Source organism: Lagenorhynchus albirostris, chromosome 16, assembly GCF_949774975.1.
Source record: "Lagenorhynchus albirostris chromosome 16, mLagAlb1.1, whole genome shotgun sequence".
Classification (NCBI taxonomy): domain Eukaryota; kingdom Metazoa; phylum Chordata; class Mammalia; order Artiodactyla; family Delphinidae; genus Lagenorhynchus; species Lagenorhynchus albirostris.
Genome location: NC_083110.1, coordinates 81,292,958 through 81,309,260, shown reverse-complemented (window position 1 = coordinate 81,309,260; position 16,303 = coordinate 81,292,958). Strand labels below are relative to the sequence as shown.

Sequence of the window (16,303 nt, the reverse complement as noted above, 5' to 3'; positions counted from 1 at the left end):
AGAGTTTGTGTGGCCCCAAGGGCGCAGCCCAAACCGGTGGCGCCAGGCCACGGAGCTGCAGGGTCCCCTCGGGCAGCTTCGCCGGCGGGCCGGGCCCTTGCAGGCTGCACAGCCCGGGACCCTCGCTCGGAGGCTGCCTGAGGATCTGGAGATCACAGCGGGAGGCTCCCGCCCCCCTAAGGGACGCCTGCTCTCCAGGCCGAGGCCCGGCCCGCGTGCAGAGGGTACGGGGCCTGCGATGTGTCCTCAGGGCTGACCGCACCGCAGAGAGGCCTGCCCGCCTGCTGGCAGCCCGGACGGCACGTGCCCCGGGGACTGCCGCAGGGCATCTGGATCGGAGTTCTACCCTACCCCACTTTCAAACCCGTCACTGAGCAGAAGCGGGGCCGGGGCTCCCCGGCGCCGCCCAGGGCACCACGGTGGCGCCCTCTACTGGAAGCGCACAGACAGCCCCGCACCCAGGTCCCCAGGCCGGGTGCCGCAGGCCGGGCATCGCAGCCTGCGCTTCCGTTCCGGGCAGAGGAGGGGTCCTGGGACTGTCAGTCACTGGAGCAAAGCATTTTCCTTACACAATTCGGGACGCAGCCAACCACCTTCACAGCCCCCAAGTGCGAAGGGCACCCCAGGTCCCCCACTCGTCCTCCCAACACATCGGGACAGAGAAATAGGCCCTCTGCTCACACGTGGAGACACACAATTCTCACAGCTCGCCGAGCCGAGGGCCCCCGTGAGAATGGACGGTCGCAGCGGGGAGACTCAGGGTTCCATCCGAAGATCAGACATCTGTGCAGCTCCCTGCAGGAGCACGACTCTGCCGTAAAGAAGTCCTGAGAAGGATCAAAGTCCGAAGATAATGCGGAAATGGTCATATTTTACTTTTGAGGGAAAAAATCCAGAATTAACTTGGCTGACCTAAGAAAGGGATGCAATAAATTGTAAACTGGTGAGAAAAGCCCAGTTTGTCTGTGTTAGGTACCTGCTCTTTTGTTGATATTAAGGTACCATGAGATACACAGTACACCCAAACTGTACCCGTGCAGGGCTGTATTTTTACCCAGGTTTCTGGTGACAAACACAAACTGCTCAAGCTTCCCTGCTGCTGTTTACACTGTCGCAGGCACCCTTGACAAAGACACGGCATTCTACTGAACACTTGGGCATGGTTTATTTTCTCCATACAACATATTATTTACCCACAGAGCTACAAGTTTCCCTTACGCTTTTTGGATAAGTCAATTATAACGCTGAAGCGGCAACACGGTGCTGAAGTACCAGATCATGTGCCCGGCAGATGCTGGAGACGCTCCTCTCTGCCGTCGGTGACAAGAGCTGACCCGCCTTCGTGTGTGACCCTGGACTTCCAGGCTCGACGTCAGGTGTCAGGAAGGAGAGGTCGGCATCCCTCGTCACCTTCTGTCCAGAGAAAGGCTGGGATAGACTCCATTCCTCAGAGAGATGCCATTTCAACCACGCCCACGCGCCAAGAGCTGTTTGTTTTCCCAAATCTTTCCGGCAAGCGGTTATTTTCTTTCCACTGACATGACCCCCAGTGGATGCATCCTGCATTCGCTTTCTGGCAGTTGGAAAAATAAGGCTGGAGAATGTCAGTAAGCGCCTGTTTCCAGGGCCCGTCCCCTCTCCTCCAGCAGCATCAACCGCCAAGAGGAGAGGGCAGGCGGGGAGCACGCAGGGGGCAGACACGGCTGCAGCCTGGGCCGGGCCTGCATGGGGGTCCAGGGCCCTGGGGGCCTTGGCTGGCTCCAGGCACAGGTGTGGTGCCCGAGGCAGCCAGCGGTTCCCGGCGGGCGCCGGATGCCCCCTCCTTCCGGGGCAGTCGCCCTCGTGTTTGCCAGCCCCCCACTGTCTCAGCCCTGACTTAACAGTATTAGAAATGGAAGAGTGACAGTGTGAGAGAAGGAAACAGGTTAGACGCACGGCGGCCAGTCTCTGAACTCACTTTGTCGTAAAATGTGGAAAAGAAAGAGCAGACACGCGGCACCCCTACGGCTCCAGCCCCTTTAACGTGGCAGTGCCGCCGCCCGCCGTGCTCCCAGCGAGCTGTTACTACAAACACTCAATCCTGGCCAGCAGGCTGGGAGCTGGTGGTGCCACCCAGGGCCCCGTGCCAGGCTCTCGCTGGACGGGAGCCCCCTCCACATGCCGGTTTCCCCGCCGGGCCGCCTTCGTGGGCCAGAAGCCACTCTTTCACGGCCACGCCTCCAGAGTAGCCGCCCAGGGCTCCGCTGCTGCAGATCACTCTATGGCACGGGATGAGGATGGGCATCTGGAAAACAGCGAGGCAGCCTCCGTCAGGCGGGGCTCCGGGCCAGCGTGGCCTTTCGGGATCCAGGGCAAGGCCCCTGACCGCGACGGACCCAGGGCCCAACTCGCAGGGCTTGGCCACCTGCAGGCTCTGTCTCAGCACTGCTCACCCCTTGGCCTCTGAGCATCCTGTGCGGGCTGGGAAGGGGCCCAACGCCTGAGGCGAATGTGGGGCATCTTCTAGAGAACCCCTTTATGCTACGACTGGGGAGGAGAACGCTTAATTTCACTTGATAAGGGATTTAAAACGGAGGCAGAATTGAAAATGACATTTCCAAGTTTAGGTACCACGTAAAATTCTCCAACGCTTCCAAGATGTTAAGAAGAAACTTCGGGGGATGCTGTACTCACACAGGCCCCTTCAGCCCAGAGGCTGGAACGTGTGGCCGTCCCCATGCAGTCCACGCCTGCTTTTGTAAATAAGGTTTTATGGGAACACAGCCACGCCCACTTGGTACTCCGTACCTGCGGCTGCTTTTGCAAAGCCTAAAATACTGACTGAACGGCCCTTTATAGAAAAGGTTTGCCGACCCCGGCTTTACACTACACCCGTGCACTGGGGGGGACCTGCATTCCTCCTTAGTCTCTGGACATGGCAAGTCTGAGAAGCTCCAGTTCCATCTGTTCCCACCTGAAAAGCTGCCACCACCACTGCTGCTACCAGTACCCCACCTGCTGGGATGGGGCAGCCAGCTCTTCCACTGACACCAGCAAGGACCCTCGGCCCATGCTCACCCTCATTCGTCCCACAGGGTTCCCCCCGCCCCACCCCCCAAAAGAAGCCCTAATGGGAAGACAAAGCTGCTCCTGGCCTTTCACACCTGGAGACAAGCGGAGTAGCCAGGTACCTGCTTAAATCAACAGAGTGACTCCACTAAAAGCAACGCCACTTTACAGTGAAAACAAGTCCAAACACAGCCCACAGAGAACCGCCGACTATCAGAAGGGCCCCACTGCTGGGACCAAGGGCAGTGACAGCCGCCCAGGGGCCGAGTGTCCCTGAGATGCACCAGGAAACACGGGCCCAGGCTGGGCTCTGTGCACCCAGTGAAGCTCACCCGCGGCCCAAAATGCAGCCGTACCAGTCCCAGGGGAGGGGCAAGGCTGGCCCAGCCTCGGAGAGTGAGGGCCTGGGTCCCGGGAGGCTGGACAGGCAGGCAGGGGTGTGGACCGGGCGCCGATGCCCCGAGGACAGGGCCTCCCCCAGCGCCCGGCACCTTCTTTTCCTGGCCCAGAGCTGGTACCACACAGACCCGCAGGAGGCTGATACCACACGCACCAGACTGGACTGGACCCCAGGGCCCGCAGTCGCTACTCCTGCAGCCGCTCACAGGCCTAGTTCCCCCTAACCTCGTACTTGCGCTGCCAACCCCACCAGGGAGGGGAGCCCCTGTCCTCTCTGGCGGGGCCTCCTCAGCAGGAGTCCCAAGGATGCGCACGGGAGCCCTGCTTGGGGTCTGTTCCTGGAACGGCAGCGCCGCGGTCCGCACGGAGCTCTGACAGCCACGGGTGGAGGGGCTGCAGTGGCCACTGCCCTTGCTTTCGGTTTCCGCGTGGAGGACCTCACTGGAGGGATGCTCCGGGCCTGGTCTCTCCCCCGCAACCCCCCTGAGGCGGGGACGACTCACTGAGCAGCCACCCTTGGAAGAATGGATGAGAATGCTCAGCTCAGCACCTTGCGGAGTCCCGCAGGGGGACTGCCTGCCCCATGGCACGGGGTGCCCTTTCCTCTTCCAAGACATGGTCAGCGCCCGCCCCTGCAGGGACCAATGACGGGACGGGGGGGGTCTAATTCTGGCGGGACTTCCTGCAAAGCCTGCCACGGCTATGGCCACGCCACCTCTCCAGTCAAGCTTTTATCCTAATAAAGCTAACATCCTTTACTCATGTCTCAGTTGGCTCAGAAGACGGGAGGAAAGAAAGGGATGTAATTACGGCCCCTGAAAACCACAGTGGATGGGAGATGTCTTCCTGGGCAGCCAGTGGACACAGCTTAGAGCACACCCAGTGTGCCAGGGATGGCCACATGCCGGGGGCCACCAAACACAAGGAGTTGTACCCCGTGTTCCCACTGCACAGGGCTCTGGGAGACCAATGGTTGTTCTGCGTAAGGATCCGGACAAGCAGTTACTCAGAGCTTGAGAAGAGCTGCTCTCTGGAGGGGTCTCCCCAGGCCTTGGCAGAGTTCAGACTTCTGCTGAGGGAAGGGTCTGCTCTGGAGTCCCTGGGGAAGAAAGGCTTCATCCTAGGTAGCTCCATCCTGGCGGGAGGAAGGGGCACCGGTGGGCGGCCACTGCAGGCCCAGGGCATGCTGGGGTGAGCGCTCTCATCCCTGTGGGAACATCACGGTGGCCGCTCCACAAGGAAGGTCATAGCAGCGGGCACAGGTACAGGAACTGGGGCCCACTCTGGAGATGTCGCCGGGGTGGGGAGCTGGGCACAGACCCTGAAAGACCCCACCCGTGGGGGGAACCTCCTCTCATGGTATCTGGGCACCCCCTGCTCCCTCGGGTGGTCGTTCCTACTTCTGCCTTTACCGGAGGCCCTTCACTGTGGGTGGAGCAGGGTGTCACCTGCTGGGCACCAGACACACACACACGCCTGCCAGGAAGTGCCCCTCTGTGGGGCTGCACCTGTCCCAGGAGGATGGCTGGATCCCCAGTCCCTGTCCTAGACACGTTGCTCAGTAATGATGCTCTGGGGAGAGCATGCCTGATGTGCACATCGTGACATCGTATCCTCCAACGAGCCCAGACCAGGCACTCTCAACTTCGGGACACGTTAAGCCTCTGGCCCAAGGTGACAAGCTGCTTAGGGGCCGAGAGGGGATTCCAGCCCCACACGCTGTACACTGCCCCCAGGGGACCGCCGAGGCGGGGCCTGGGGGCACTGGCACCTAAGTAAGTTGGCTTGGGAGGCGGGAATCCGACTTCCCGCACATCACAGACTAGTCCCGCCTTGGACCAGAAGTTAGAGTTGCCATGGTAACTCGCATCGTCTGTGGGGTTCTGACCCCGCACGGGGAGGGTGAGCTCAGACTTCCTCTCCAGTGCAGTTTAACTGAGCGAGAAGCAGACACGCTGCCGAGTCCCGCTGAGTCCTGCCCGCAGCACCCGGCTCCCATCTGCCTGGAGGGAGTAGCGGGAAACTTTAAGAACAGATTGTTTGCTCTGACTGAGGGTTTTTATCAAATACACTAGTAAATTAATAATTGCTGGGAGGACATGATTAGGTAATATACAATTCAAGTTTTTGACTGATAAAGAGACAGACATTTAATTCAATTTAGTCTTACAAACATTTAGGCACCAATTCAGTTTTCCTACCGAACAGCAGATTTCACAAGTGAGCTTTGATTTTCTTCCCTCTCACCCAACAAGCTATGAAATTGTAACAAAGTGTGTAACGTGGACCTTTCTCCCTTTCTATGCAGGACGCAGATAACAGGACTGCTGGCCTGGAACAGCAATTATAAAGATAGCTATGACCAGTCTTCATCTTTGATGGAGAACTGGTGTCTTACCAAACACGCACTATCTTCCCCTCCGGAAATGGGAACACTGCTTCTGCTTGTGCTAGTTTTGGTGGCAAGTTTCAGACTATCAAGATGACGACACCTGCTAAAATTCACTGGGGCCCTCAGGACATTTCAAAGGATCTGCACCCTCTATGCCCTCTCCTTTAAAGCCTGTGCTACACGAAATGCAATTTTTATCAAGCACCACGAAGCTCATAATATCACAGCTGCATTGAAATCTTCACGCTGTGAAATCTAATTCATCCAGTGCGCGACTCCATCACTTACACAGACCCTTTCTCAAATGCTATAAAACTTCCAAACCCATAGATTTGTCTCCAACAAAAATAACACGAAGGGGCCTTTCGATCAATAATGGAATCCCTCTGATTCCGGTGCCGGCTGAATATTTTCTCCAGCTTCGCCTTTGTTCTTGTGGGTAGCAGCCCACAAGGGAAAGAGCTTGTTTTCACTTGCGGCCTCATCAATACCTAAATCCTGGTGAACAAGTGACACCGAGAAGCTGTAATCAATAGCTCCCTGTGCGTTTTTTCTTCTGGTCAAATGGTTCAGCCCCACTGACAGCCCTGACACTTAGAACATGATGCTAAATCTTTATCAACAGCCATCTGGGTGACGGGCAGGACAAGACTCAGGGGGTCATTAACGCTCATGGCAATCTGTGAATAAACTAACTCCTCAGGAATGCGTTTGTTTAGAAGAAGGTGGAGAAACTCTCTGTGCAAGTATCGATTGCCTTTGAACTGCATTTAGCAAATTCTGTCTGAGGATGAGTGGAAGGGTGCTTTACTGGGGAGGGTGTGAGGCCTCTTCAACCCGCCCCACCGGAAGACGGCCCGTCACCCAGGCTGGGCCTGGGAGAGGGTCTTCTGGAAGGCTGCGAAACCATTTCACCTGGGCTGTTAATTCCTTCACGGAAAACCACGGAAAAGCCAAGGGCCTGGAATGCGACGAAACTCCCCCACCACCGCAAAAACCGCCCCTCAGCCTGGCGTGGGGAGGGCAGCCCAGGCCAAGAGCACGTGCCGTCGCGGGAGCCAGCACGTGTCCTTTTACCGCCAGCCGCCTAAGGACTCAGCACGCAGTGGGCCTCACAGCGCTCTGGAACATTCCACAGCCACCTGCCGCTCTCCTCCTGAAAGGCACCACCATTCTTCCCGGCCGGAACACAAGATGTTTTCAGCGGGTAAGCCTCTACGATGTGCTATCTGTGCTGGAGCCCACGTGTGTGGCGCTGTGGCCGGGCCCCTGCCATCAGCGCCGAGAAGCGGGACATGCCAGCCGGTCCCTGACTAGGCCCCTTCCTCCCTCAGGTCTCTGGGTCACCACTGAGATCCCTCGGCCCGTTCTGAGGAGGTTCTCGTTTACCAACTTTGTGGGACCCCCCTGAGGACGGCTGATTCCCGCCGAGCTGCCCGTGCTGCACCACGCAGCACCTCCAGTGCCTCTGAGCCACACCTGGAGGCCTCTGTCGGGTCCTCGGCAGCCTCTCATCAAGTTGAGGTCCCTGCATGAGTCACAGGCAGCGCCCAACTACAGAGGGACGCCCAGGGAAAGGCCACAGAGGGCTCACCACCTCCTGTCACCCTTGGCACGGGAGGGAGCTGAGAAGAGGGGACGCGGTGCGGGCAGAATCCTCCCGCCCGAGCGTGTCGTCACGGCCACCCTCGGCGTGGGCACGCGATGGGGATGTCGAGACTAGGACTTCATGGACGGTAGAGTTTTAAGCCCTGTGAGATCCTCTTTTATAAATTTCAGTGGCTGAGGACACAGTTGAGCAGTGACAGTCATAGAGATTAATAGCAAGAGGAGAGAGTCCCGCTGGTTGCAGGACAATAAATGTTTCTGAACGTCGCCACAAGCGCCATCGGCGGACAGCCAAGGCCTCGCCACTGCAGAGAGTGAGAAACTGCGGGCGTCACAGGGGGCAGGTGAGGGGCTGCTCATCTGTGCGTGTCAGTTAGCAGAGCTGTTTCACGGCAAGGATGGGAGCCGCGCCTGCTGATGGGGCGGGCGGTGCCAGGACGCGAGGCCAACCTCAGGGCGGGAGGCAGGGAGGCCGGGAGGGAGGGCAGAAGGACCACGTCTCCGCGTGGGGTGTGCACAGGAGCACGGCCTGAAACAGGGATGGAGATGGGGGACAGAGGGAGAATTTCTACACAGCACGGTGACGCCGTGAAGCAGGAGGGTGCAAAGAAGTTAGTCCCCAGAGTTCTCCCTCGAGGCCCTGAGTGGACACCACAGCACGCTCTGGGTGGTCTCTCTATCCAGAGCAAAGTCAAACTGCCCCAAACTGAGTGGACCTGGGAGAAGACGGTGGCCTCCCAGAGGGAAGGTGTGATGTAAGCTTCACTGGGAGACGTGAGTAACTACACCTAGAAACTTGATTCACCGTCACCCCACGCTCAGCGCGGAAACGCGACCCGTAGCGCACAGAGGAGGCGTACGCGAACGATGTAGCTGGGCCGCCGCCACTACGGCACAACAGGTGCAAAACGACATGCTAACCAGATCCACCGGCCTCCATCGTGGAGACCAGGGACACGGGAAGTGGGGGGCTGTGTCATCGTATCACACATTGTTCCTGACGATCTGAGATATTTTAATATGGAATAAAACTCTTCTCCGGATCAGATGTACATTAAAGCAGCGCCCCCACTACAGACCTACAGGAGCTGCTGCTTGAGAGTAACAGGTTCCGTTTTGGGAGAAAGGCCAAGAAGCTGCCGTCTCGAGACACCAGCTCTGCCCTCGGGCGGCCGCGAGCCGAGTGGCGAGAGCTGCTGAATGCGGTGTGCAGAACGCCAGCCTCTGCCCTGCGAGCGGGGGTGGAAGTGGTTCTGAAAACACAGCAGGGCCACAGCAAGTTTTTAAAAAGTGGGGCCTCTCTGATTTGGTAACTTCCCATCCCATGATGTGATGACTCTCTTTGCTTTTCCTGATAGGATGGCATTCTTCTACCATATGAGAGGCTTTCCTACAGCCTTAGGGAGAAACCATTCCCAATGTGATAGCAGGCCCTGGCGGGCACTGGAGACTAATAAGATCGGGAATATTCCAGGGCCCCATGCAACTGTGTGGGGTCTCCCAGAGGGCCGAGCTGTTGTGCGGACAGGGGTGCCCTTCCTGCCCACCTGCAGGCTCCACAGGCGTGTGTGGCCCTGGCCAGGCCCAAGTCACGGCCTCTCCACGCGGACTTCCTCCCTGAGACTGGACAGCGCTTGGCCCACGTGTGGCGTGACGGGGAGCAGAGGTGACCTCTGCACTCCTGGGAACGACAGGCCTGCGGCCACCCCACACTGAGGCCTGACCCTATCCCCTGGGGAGATGGCCTTGCGTGGTCCGTGAGTCCTGCTCTCAGCCCAGCCTGACTGCAGACTCACAGGGGGGACAAAGACGTGAAGGAGCTTGGGGACACGCCCGAAAGCGATGAGTCATCCCAGGTCCCAAGGGCCATGGCCTGGACCTCCTGACGGAGCAAAGCCCCCAGGCGACGGGGATGGGTTTGAAAACACCGCAGCACGTGTATTTTTCTAGAACATAAGCTCCCGTGCGTGGGTCTGTTTTGTTTCCTGCTGCACTCCCGGCACCTGGAAGAGCGTCGGGCACACCCTAGGCACCCCGCGTGCCCAGCTGTCCAGTGAACGAATGGCTGTCTGCTCGCCACTTCTCCAGGCTTCGCCGCCCCGGGCTCCCTGTGACGAGCAGCTCCCGTGGTTCTGACACGCATCGTGGGGCGGGGAGGGTCTCGGTGGTGCGTGGGAAAGCGTCTTTACCACATTCACCCCACCAGTGCCACCCATGCCTCTTCCAGAGGTCCCCACCACAAAGGCTTCCTGTCCTCCCCGCCCACTGCAGCCCGGGCTGCCCCTGAAACCCGCTTCAGTCAGAGGACACTGTGACCCCCTGAGCGCAGTGCCCAGGCCCCCCACTGACCACGGCCATGCTGACGCCACGTGGACGCAAACTCACAGGATTGCTTCTCATCGCCTCTCCCACGGCCCGCGCTGCTTTGGGGTTGCCCGCCAGGGCCGCCAATTGCTGGTAAGAAATCGTCTCTCCGAATTTCACAGCCTTCAGCAGCTTCCACAGCGCCTGTCTGGTGAACGAATCTGAAGGGAGAGGGCAGAGCGACACGATTTGGGCCAACGGCTCCGACAGCTCGGATACAAACGGCTGCCAGTCCTGAAAGAGAGGGTGAGGGCGCATCAACATACACAGAGGTGTTATTCTCGATGAAAACAGCTCCGCATGGCCCTGTCACCGTGTCACCCGACACGGAGGAAGAGGCGTGCGACGCAGGGCACGGAGCGGGCCGGCCCCTCTGCAGGTGTCCCCAACCGTGCCTCACAGATCTGCGATTTCCTCCCATCTTCCCCGAGCGCCAGGCAGGCCCGAGACACGCTCTCCCGGCACCCGGGCGTGTATAAATTAGCAGGCAGTGCGCTCCGTGAGCACAGAAGGCCCTGCTTGCACACCAACTTCGAAACCTTTTGTTCCGCTGGTTAATTTCCAACTTCGGCTGGGACACAGAAGGAAAAGGAAGCCACGGGCTGGGCTCTGATATTATACTAGCTGTCCACATCCGACGGCGGGCAGGCTTAGAATGCCAAACACCACGGTACACAGGGGCTGGTGGTGACCCTGGCTACAGGCATCTGTAATGAGCAGGGCTGCAAAGATAAAACAACTTCATTCCCATCTGAATTGACTAAACCACATCAAATTGCATTCGCTCTTCACCCCGCTGCAGGAATGAAAAGGAAAACGCAGGACAACATTCCCTCCCTCTGCTCCAGGTTTAGAGCTGTTTCGCGGGCGTGGAGTGCGCTGGGGAGAAGCCTGGCATGTGAAGGAGGCGGGTCTGAACCGACACCTATTGTCTTTCCGAAGGGGACGCACGGAGCCGGAGAACTGGACACGGAGCTGTGGCCCCCAGAGGGGGGGCGGGAGCGCCCGACGCAGCAACAAAGGGAAGGATTCCACGGGCAGGGGCGCAGTCCCTGAGTGTGTCCCTAATAGCACTAATTACACTCGGTGCCAAGCTGGCCAAGTGCGATTTGGTTCTTAAAGGAAACACACCCTTACATGCGTGTTAAATAATAAAAATCACTTCTTCACTGAAGGGAACGATAATCACTTCACTGGGAAAGAAAAATCTGTTTAGACTTTATTATAACATTAAGCAAATTAAACATCAGCATAATCCAGGTGATACCAGAAAAGGGTCAGCAAAGAAATTGACTTTGTTGTTCATTAATTTACATGGATTAGCAGAGGGCAAAAAGATAGCAAATGTGCTCTAGTTTTTTATGATATAATTTCAAACTCTACACCGTTTGTGGCAGGAGGGTGACTTTGGGGTTAATCAGACTGATTTGTCCTTTTAATTGCTTTCTATTCAAAGAAAATTCATTAGATAATGTTCTCTTCAAAATTCATGAATCAATTTAACTGAAGAAACCACGTTAACAGCTCTGGGTTCATTAGCACAGGCGGTTGTGTGACTAGCTGATTGCTGAGAGCGTTTCCTTAGGCAAACAGACTCTGTTTACTGTGATTTCTTTAGAAAGGGTTTTGAAATCAAACTGTTCATCATTATCACTGTCGCCCGTTGTTGTGCCTAACTTCAAAAAAAAAAAAAGGAAGAAAAAAAGAAAAGCAAGGCAGCTTGGTGATCACTTGGAGAAAAAGGTTTCAGGGATAGCTGTCTCGGAAAAGAAACGATAAAAGCAGCACAAGTCGACACAGCAAGAAGCAGAGGCCAGTCTCCTGCCTTCTTCCCACAGCCCAGCGTTGCTGGTTTTTGCTTTCCATGTTTTGGCCCAGGGAGAGGATGCTGCCTAGGTCTTCCAGGAGGACAGTCTGGAACTTACTAAACCTGCAGGCATACGGTGAGAGGTGTGTGCAGACAGAAGCTGGAGAGACAGAACAGTTCCGAGAAGCCGCGGCGCAGCTCGCCGGCCGCCACCTGAGCGCCAGGCGCTGACGGACTCCTGCCGAGTCACAGAGCGCCCCTCCTTCCAAGGGGAAAAACACCGTAAAGGAAAACAACTGGACGCCCGTACATGAGCGCAGAGTTTATCAAACATTTTCAGCTTCACTGTCAAGTTTTCCACGGGAAACCGTTTCTCACCTTGTATGTACCAGGCAATGGTACTGGGACGAACAGCTCAAGAAATGCAGTATTTGTCGATCAAGCACATCACTGTATAAATGTACCTGGAAACTCAATTCCACCTTGTAGGGAGCAAATGCATTTATTAGTCTAAGCGGTGCTCAGAGCCAGCGCCTTCGCCCTGGACCTGTGCAAAATCAGACCTGAGCCCCACCCCTCCGAACGGGGAGGGGCAACACTCTCGGTTGTTGGTACCATTCTAAAATGTAGCAAAACCTGCTCATAAAGATTACCATGATCGATGTGTAAAATACATTCTCTTGAGGTGACCACATCAGTCTTTAGTGGCCGGACCATCATTTCAGGTGCCCTAGGGGCAACCACTGAAACACCACCCTTTTCCCTCCCGTAAGGTCCTCTGCGGAGAGCAGCTGCAGTCTCCGGAGGCCACATTCTGGGTGTTCCTCTCCTTCCCCATCTCCTGCCTGCTCTGGGGTCCGGGTGAGGTCAAGGTAGGCACTGCTGGAAGACTGCTCCTTAGATCCCCCTTACCTTAAGGACACGGCCATCTCCATTTGAGCTTGGGTGGCTACTTAAACACACCCACCACAACCACCTAAACCTGGCAAAAACTGTTTTCTAAACTCTCTTCCTGGATTGCACATCGCGAGCCAGGTCGCTGATGATACTGCGCACCTGTAGGATGCCCCGCCATAGCGTCAAACCCGGTGGCCACGCGTGGGTCACGGCCATTTGACAGGTTTCCAGCTTTCCAAGGGTTCTCCCTCCCAGGACTTGCCTCCTCTGGCCTCCGGCACAGAGGGGGCACCCCGGCTGGCACATGGGAGCTCAAGATAACCTGGGAGGGAGCCAGGTTTCTGACCAGGTGACTCCAGAGGCGAGTTCTGACACCACGTGCTCTTCAAGTGTAAACTCTTTAGCTCTTCAAGAGCTAAACTGACCTGATGCCGCCTCAGCATCAAAGCGGCCACACGACCTTTCCAGGAATGAACCTGGGAGGGAGAACATGAAAGCGGAAGGAAACAGGGGTTCTGGTCCAGGGGGAACAGAGTCAGCGTCTTCTCCCTGCCTATCTCTGCTGAATGCCTTTACAAAACCTGGGCACAAGGCACAGAGCAGCTATTTGAGGGCCGTGGAAAGTAAAGGTTCGGGAAGAGGAATGTGAAGAAACCCCGCAACGACGCACCAGTTTACCACTTTTCCCCTCAATGACCCCCAGCCAGGACGGACTGCAGCCTCGACCCCGGCAGTGCTGCTGCTGCTGCTGCAGACAGAGCCCAGGGCTCTCATCACCCTGAGGAGGGAGAAGGACCCCTGATGCTCAGAGCATGGAGGAGCCCCCCCCTCTGTGCTATTGCCTCTGAACTCCTGTACCGCCGCCCCCAAGCAATCCTGCAGTGGTGGGGGGCCCGCAGGTGCTGAAGGCCCTGAGGAGAAACATCCTTTCTGATGGGAAGAGCTATGGTCCCCAAAGGTGGGTGGACCCACTGCTTTCCCCTTCTTTGTATTCTCACTGCTCGGCCCTAGATGGAAGCGCAGTCGCAGGAGTGTGTGGTAGCACGGAGAGCCCCCAAGAACTGGGAAGGACCAGGGAGATTGCAGAGAAAGAGGCCTTTGGGAAAGCACACCAGCAAGTTGTTTATAGATTCCTGGATTCGCCCCTGAGCTGGGCATGTGTGGATCTGCCACTAAACCCAAGACTCCGAGAACTGAGGTAAGGGTTAGACCACTGCTGGGGTCCTGGAGGGCAGACCTGAACGGGATTGCGGAGGCTACAAAGGAACGGATACTGAAACCACAACCTGCAGAAGCCTGGTCAGGACTCATGGGCTGTATCCAACCAGGTCGAGTGTCTCAGAAACAAAAATATCAACATTACTCTAAGATTTACACGAGACCCAGAGTCTCAGAGTATCATATTCAAAATGATCAGGTTACACCCCCAGATTACGTAGCATATGAAGAATCAGGAAAACCTGAACTTGCCTGGGAAAGACAGTCAACAAACGTAAAGGCCAAAGCTGACACAGGAGTTAGAATCACCTGACAACCGCCCCTCTCCCTCAAGCTTTCTGAGGTATGATTAACAAATAAAACTGTAAGATACTTAAGGTGTGATGACTTGATAAACATCACCTGACAACCACTTCAAAGGATCTGTAATAAAAATGCTGTGAGAAGGGAAAATACCCACGAAACAAATGAAAATACAGAGAGTTTTTTTAAAAAAATAGAAGTTACAAAGAAGAATCAGATGGAGAATTCAGTACTGAAAAATTCAACATACAAAACGAAAAAACTGCACTGCATGGGGCTTCTTAGCAGAATGCGGATGCCAGAGGAAGAGCCACTGAGACTGAGGATAAGTCAGCAGAAATGATCAACCAGAGAAACAGGAAAAAATGTCAAAAGCAAACAACAAAAACCAAAACCAGCCTCGGGGACATGTTGGAAAAGCCAAAAGGTCTAACGTGCGTGTTACTGGAGTTCCGGAAGGAGACAGAGAAAAGTGTGGTGTAGAAGAAAGAAATAATAGCTAAACATTTTCCAAATTTGGCAAAAGATATACAACCATAGATTTAAGAAGCTCAGCAAAGTGCAAACAGGACACACCCAAAGAAATCCCCTCCCAGACATACCATGATGAAGCTGCTGAAATCTAAAGACAAAGAAAGAAATCTTGAAAACAAAGAAAAATGTTGCATTGTTTATAGGAGAACAATGTTTGAATGACTACAGAATTCTTATAGTAGCCACAGAGGTAGAAGAAAGCAAAACGGCAATTTTAACGTGCTGAAACGAAAGAACTGTCAACTTAGAATTCTACATCCAGTTTTGAAAACAATCTTTCAGGAGTGAAGTTAAAATAAAGACGTTTTCAGATTAAAAAAAACAAAACTTAAGGTGCTGCCAGCAGACCTGAAATGCTAAAGGAAGTTCTTCAGTAAGAAGCAAAATAATACCAGAGGGAAGTGTGGAACATTAGGAACAAAAGCAGAACAAAACAAATGGTAACTATTTGGCTAAATACCAAAGACTGTTCTTCTGTTGAGTTCTTTAAAATATGTTTAATGACTGAAAGCAAAACCATGACATCAACAGATAAGATTTTCAATGTACACAGAGGTAAAACAAGACACCGTAACATAAAGCAGGGAGTTAAAGGACCTACATGGCGGTGAGGCTTCTATATTCTACTTTAAGGTGGAGAAATATTGATTCCAATTAGACTGTGATAGTTAAGTATGTATCATAATCCCTACAGCAACCACTAGAAAAACTATGAGAGATAATACAGTTAAAAAACACATGATATAAAAAAATGTTAAAATATTCCATAGGAAGGAAAGAAAGGGGAAAGAAAAATGAAAAACCGAGGGAAAAGATAGAAAATGAATAATAATATGTGATAATAAAATGTAATAAATAATAAGAGAGCAAATAAAATGAAATAAATGTTTGACATCCCAACCCTAAATGCTTATGTACCTAATGACAGGGCTCAAATGCAGGAAGCAAAAAAATGGCAAAACTGAAAGGATAATTAGACAAATCCACAATTTTACTTGAAGATTTCACTACTTCTCCCTCATAATTCATAGAAATAGTTGACAGAACATCAAGGATGCAGAAATAAAAAACACTGTGAACCAACTTGTTTTAACGGACATTTATAGAATAGCCAGTAACAGCAGAATAGATACCCTTTACAAATGCACATGGAACACCAATCAAGATGAAGCAGATTCTGGGTTATGAAACAAATGTTAACAACGTTTAAACAACTGAAATCAGACAAGTGATTTTCTCTGATCATAATGGAAAAAGACAAAGGGAAAATCTCCAAACATCTGGAGAGTAAGTAAGCCATTTCTAAGTAATCTATGGGTCATAGAAGAAGTCTTAAGGAAATGAAAACAAAATTGAACTGAATGAAACTGAAAATACAGCATATCACAATTTATGGGCCACAGCTACTATTTTAGAGGGACATCCGTAGTATTAAATGCATATTTTAGAAAGAAGGTCTCAGATCAGTAATAACATAAAACATAAAATTAATAATAAGCTTCCACCTTAAGAAACCAGAAAGAGAAAAGCAAAATAAACCAAAAGGAGAAGGAAGGAAAGAATAAAGGTAATAGCAGAAACTAGTGAAATCGAAAACAAAAAACGATAGAGTAAAATACATGAAGCCAAAACTGGGTTCTTTAAAAAGAAAAATAAATTGATAAATCTTTAGTAAGACTGATTAAAAAAACCCAACAGATTATCAACATGAGGAACAAAAGAGGGGATGTTAC

General features: G+C 53.7%; 1 protein-coding gene across 2 annotated transcripts in view; it reads right to left on the bottom strand.

Annotated features, from left to right (window-relative positions):
* Positions 1–16,303, bottom strand: part of MGMT (O-6-methylguanine-DNA methyltransferase) — a 311,657-nt gene that overhangs the window by 53,026 nt on the left and 242,328 nt on the right. Inside the window, exons 4-5 of one of the 2 annotated variants that reach the window (XM_060126555.1) lie at positions 9,833–9,972; positions 1,159–2,284 (exon numbers count right to left, since the gene is read on the bottom strand). In XM_060126555.1, coding sequence (XP_059982538.1) covers positions 2,075–2,284; positions 9,833–9,972 — 350 coding nt within the window. In that variant the 3' untranslated portion in view covers positions 1,159–2,074. Of the gene's footprint in view, positions 1–1,158; positions 2,285–9,832; positions 9,973–16,303 lie in introns of those variants that run through there. The other variant, XM_060126556.1, reaches the window with a different exon arrangement.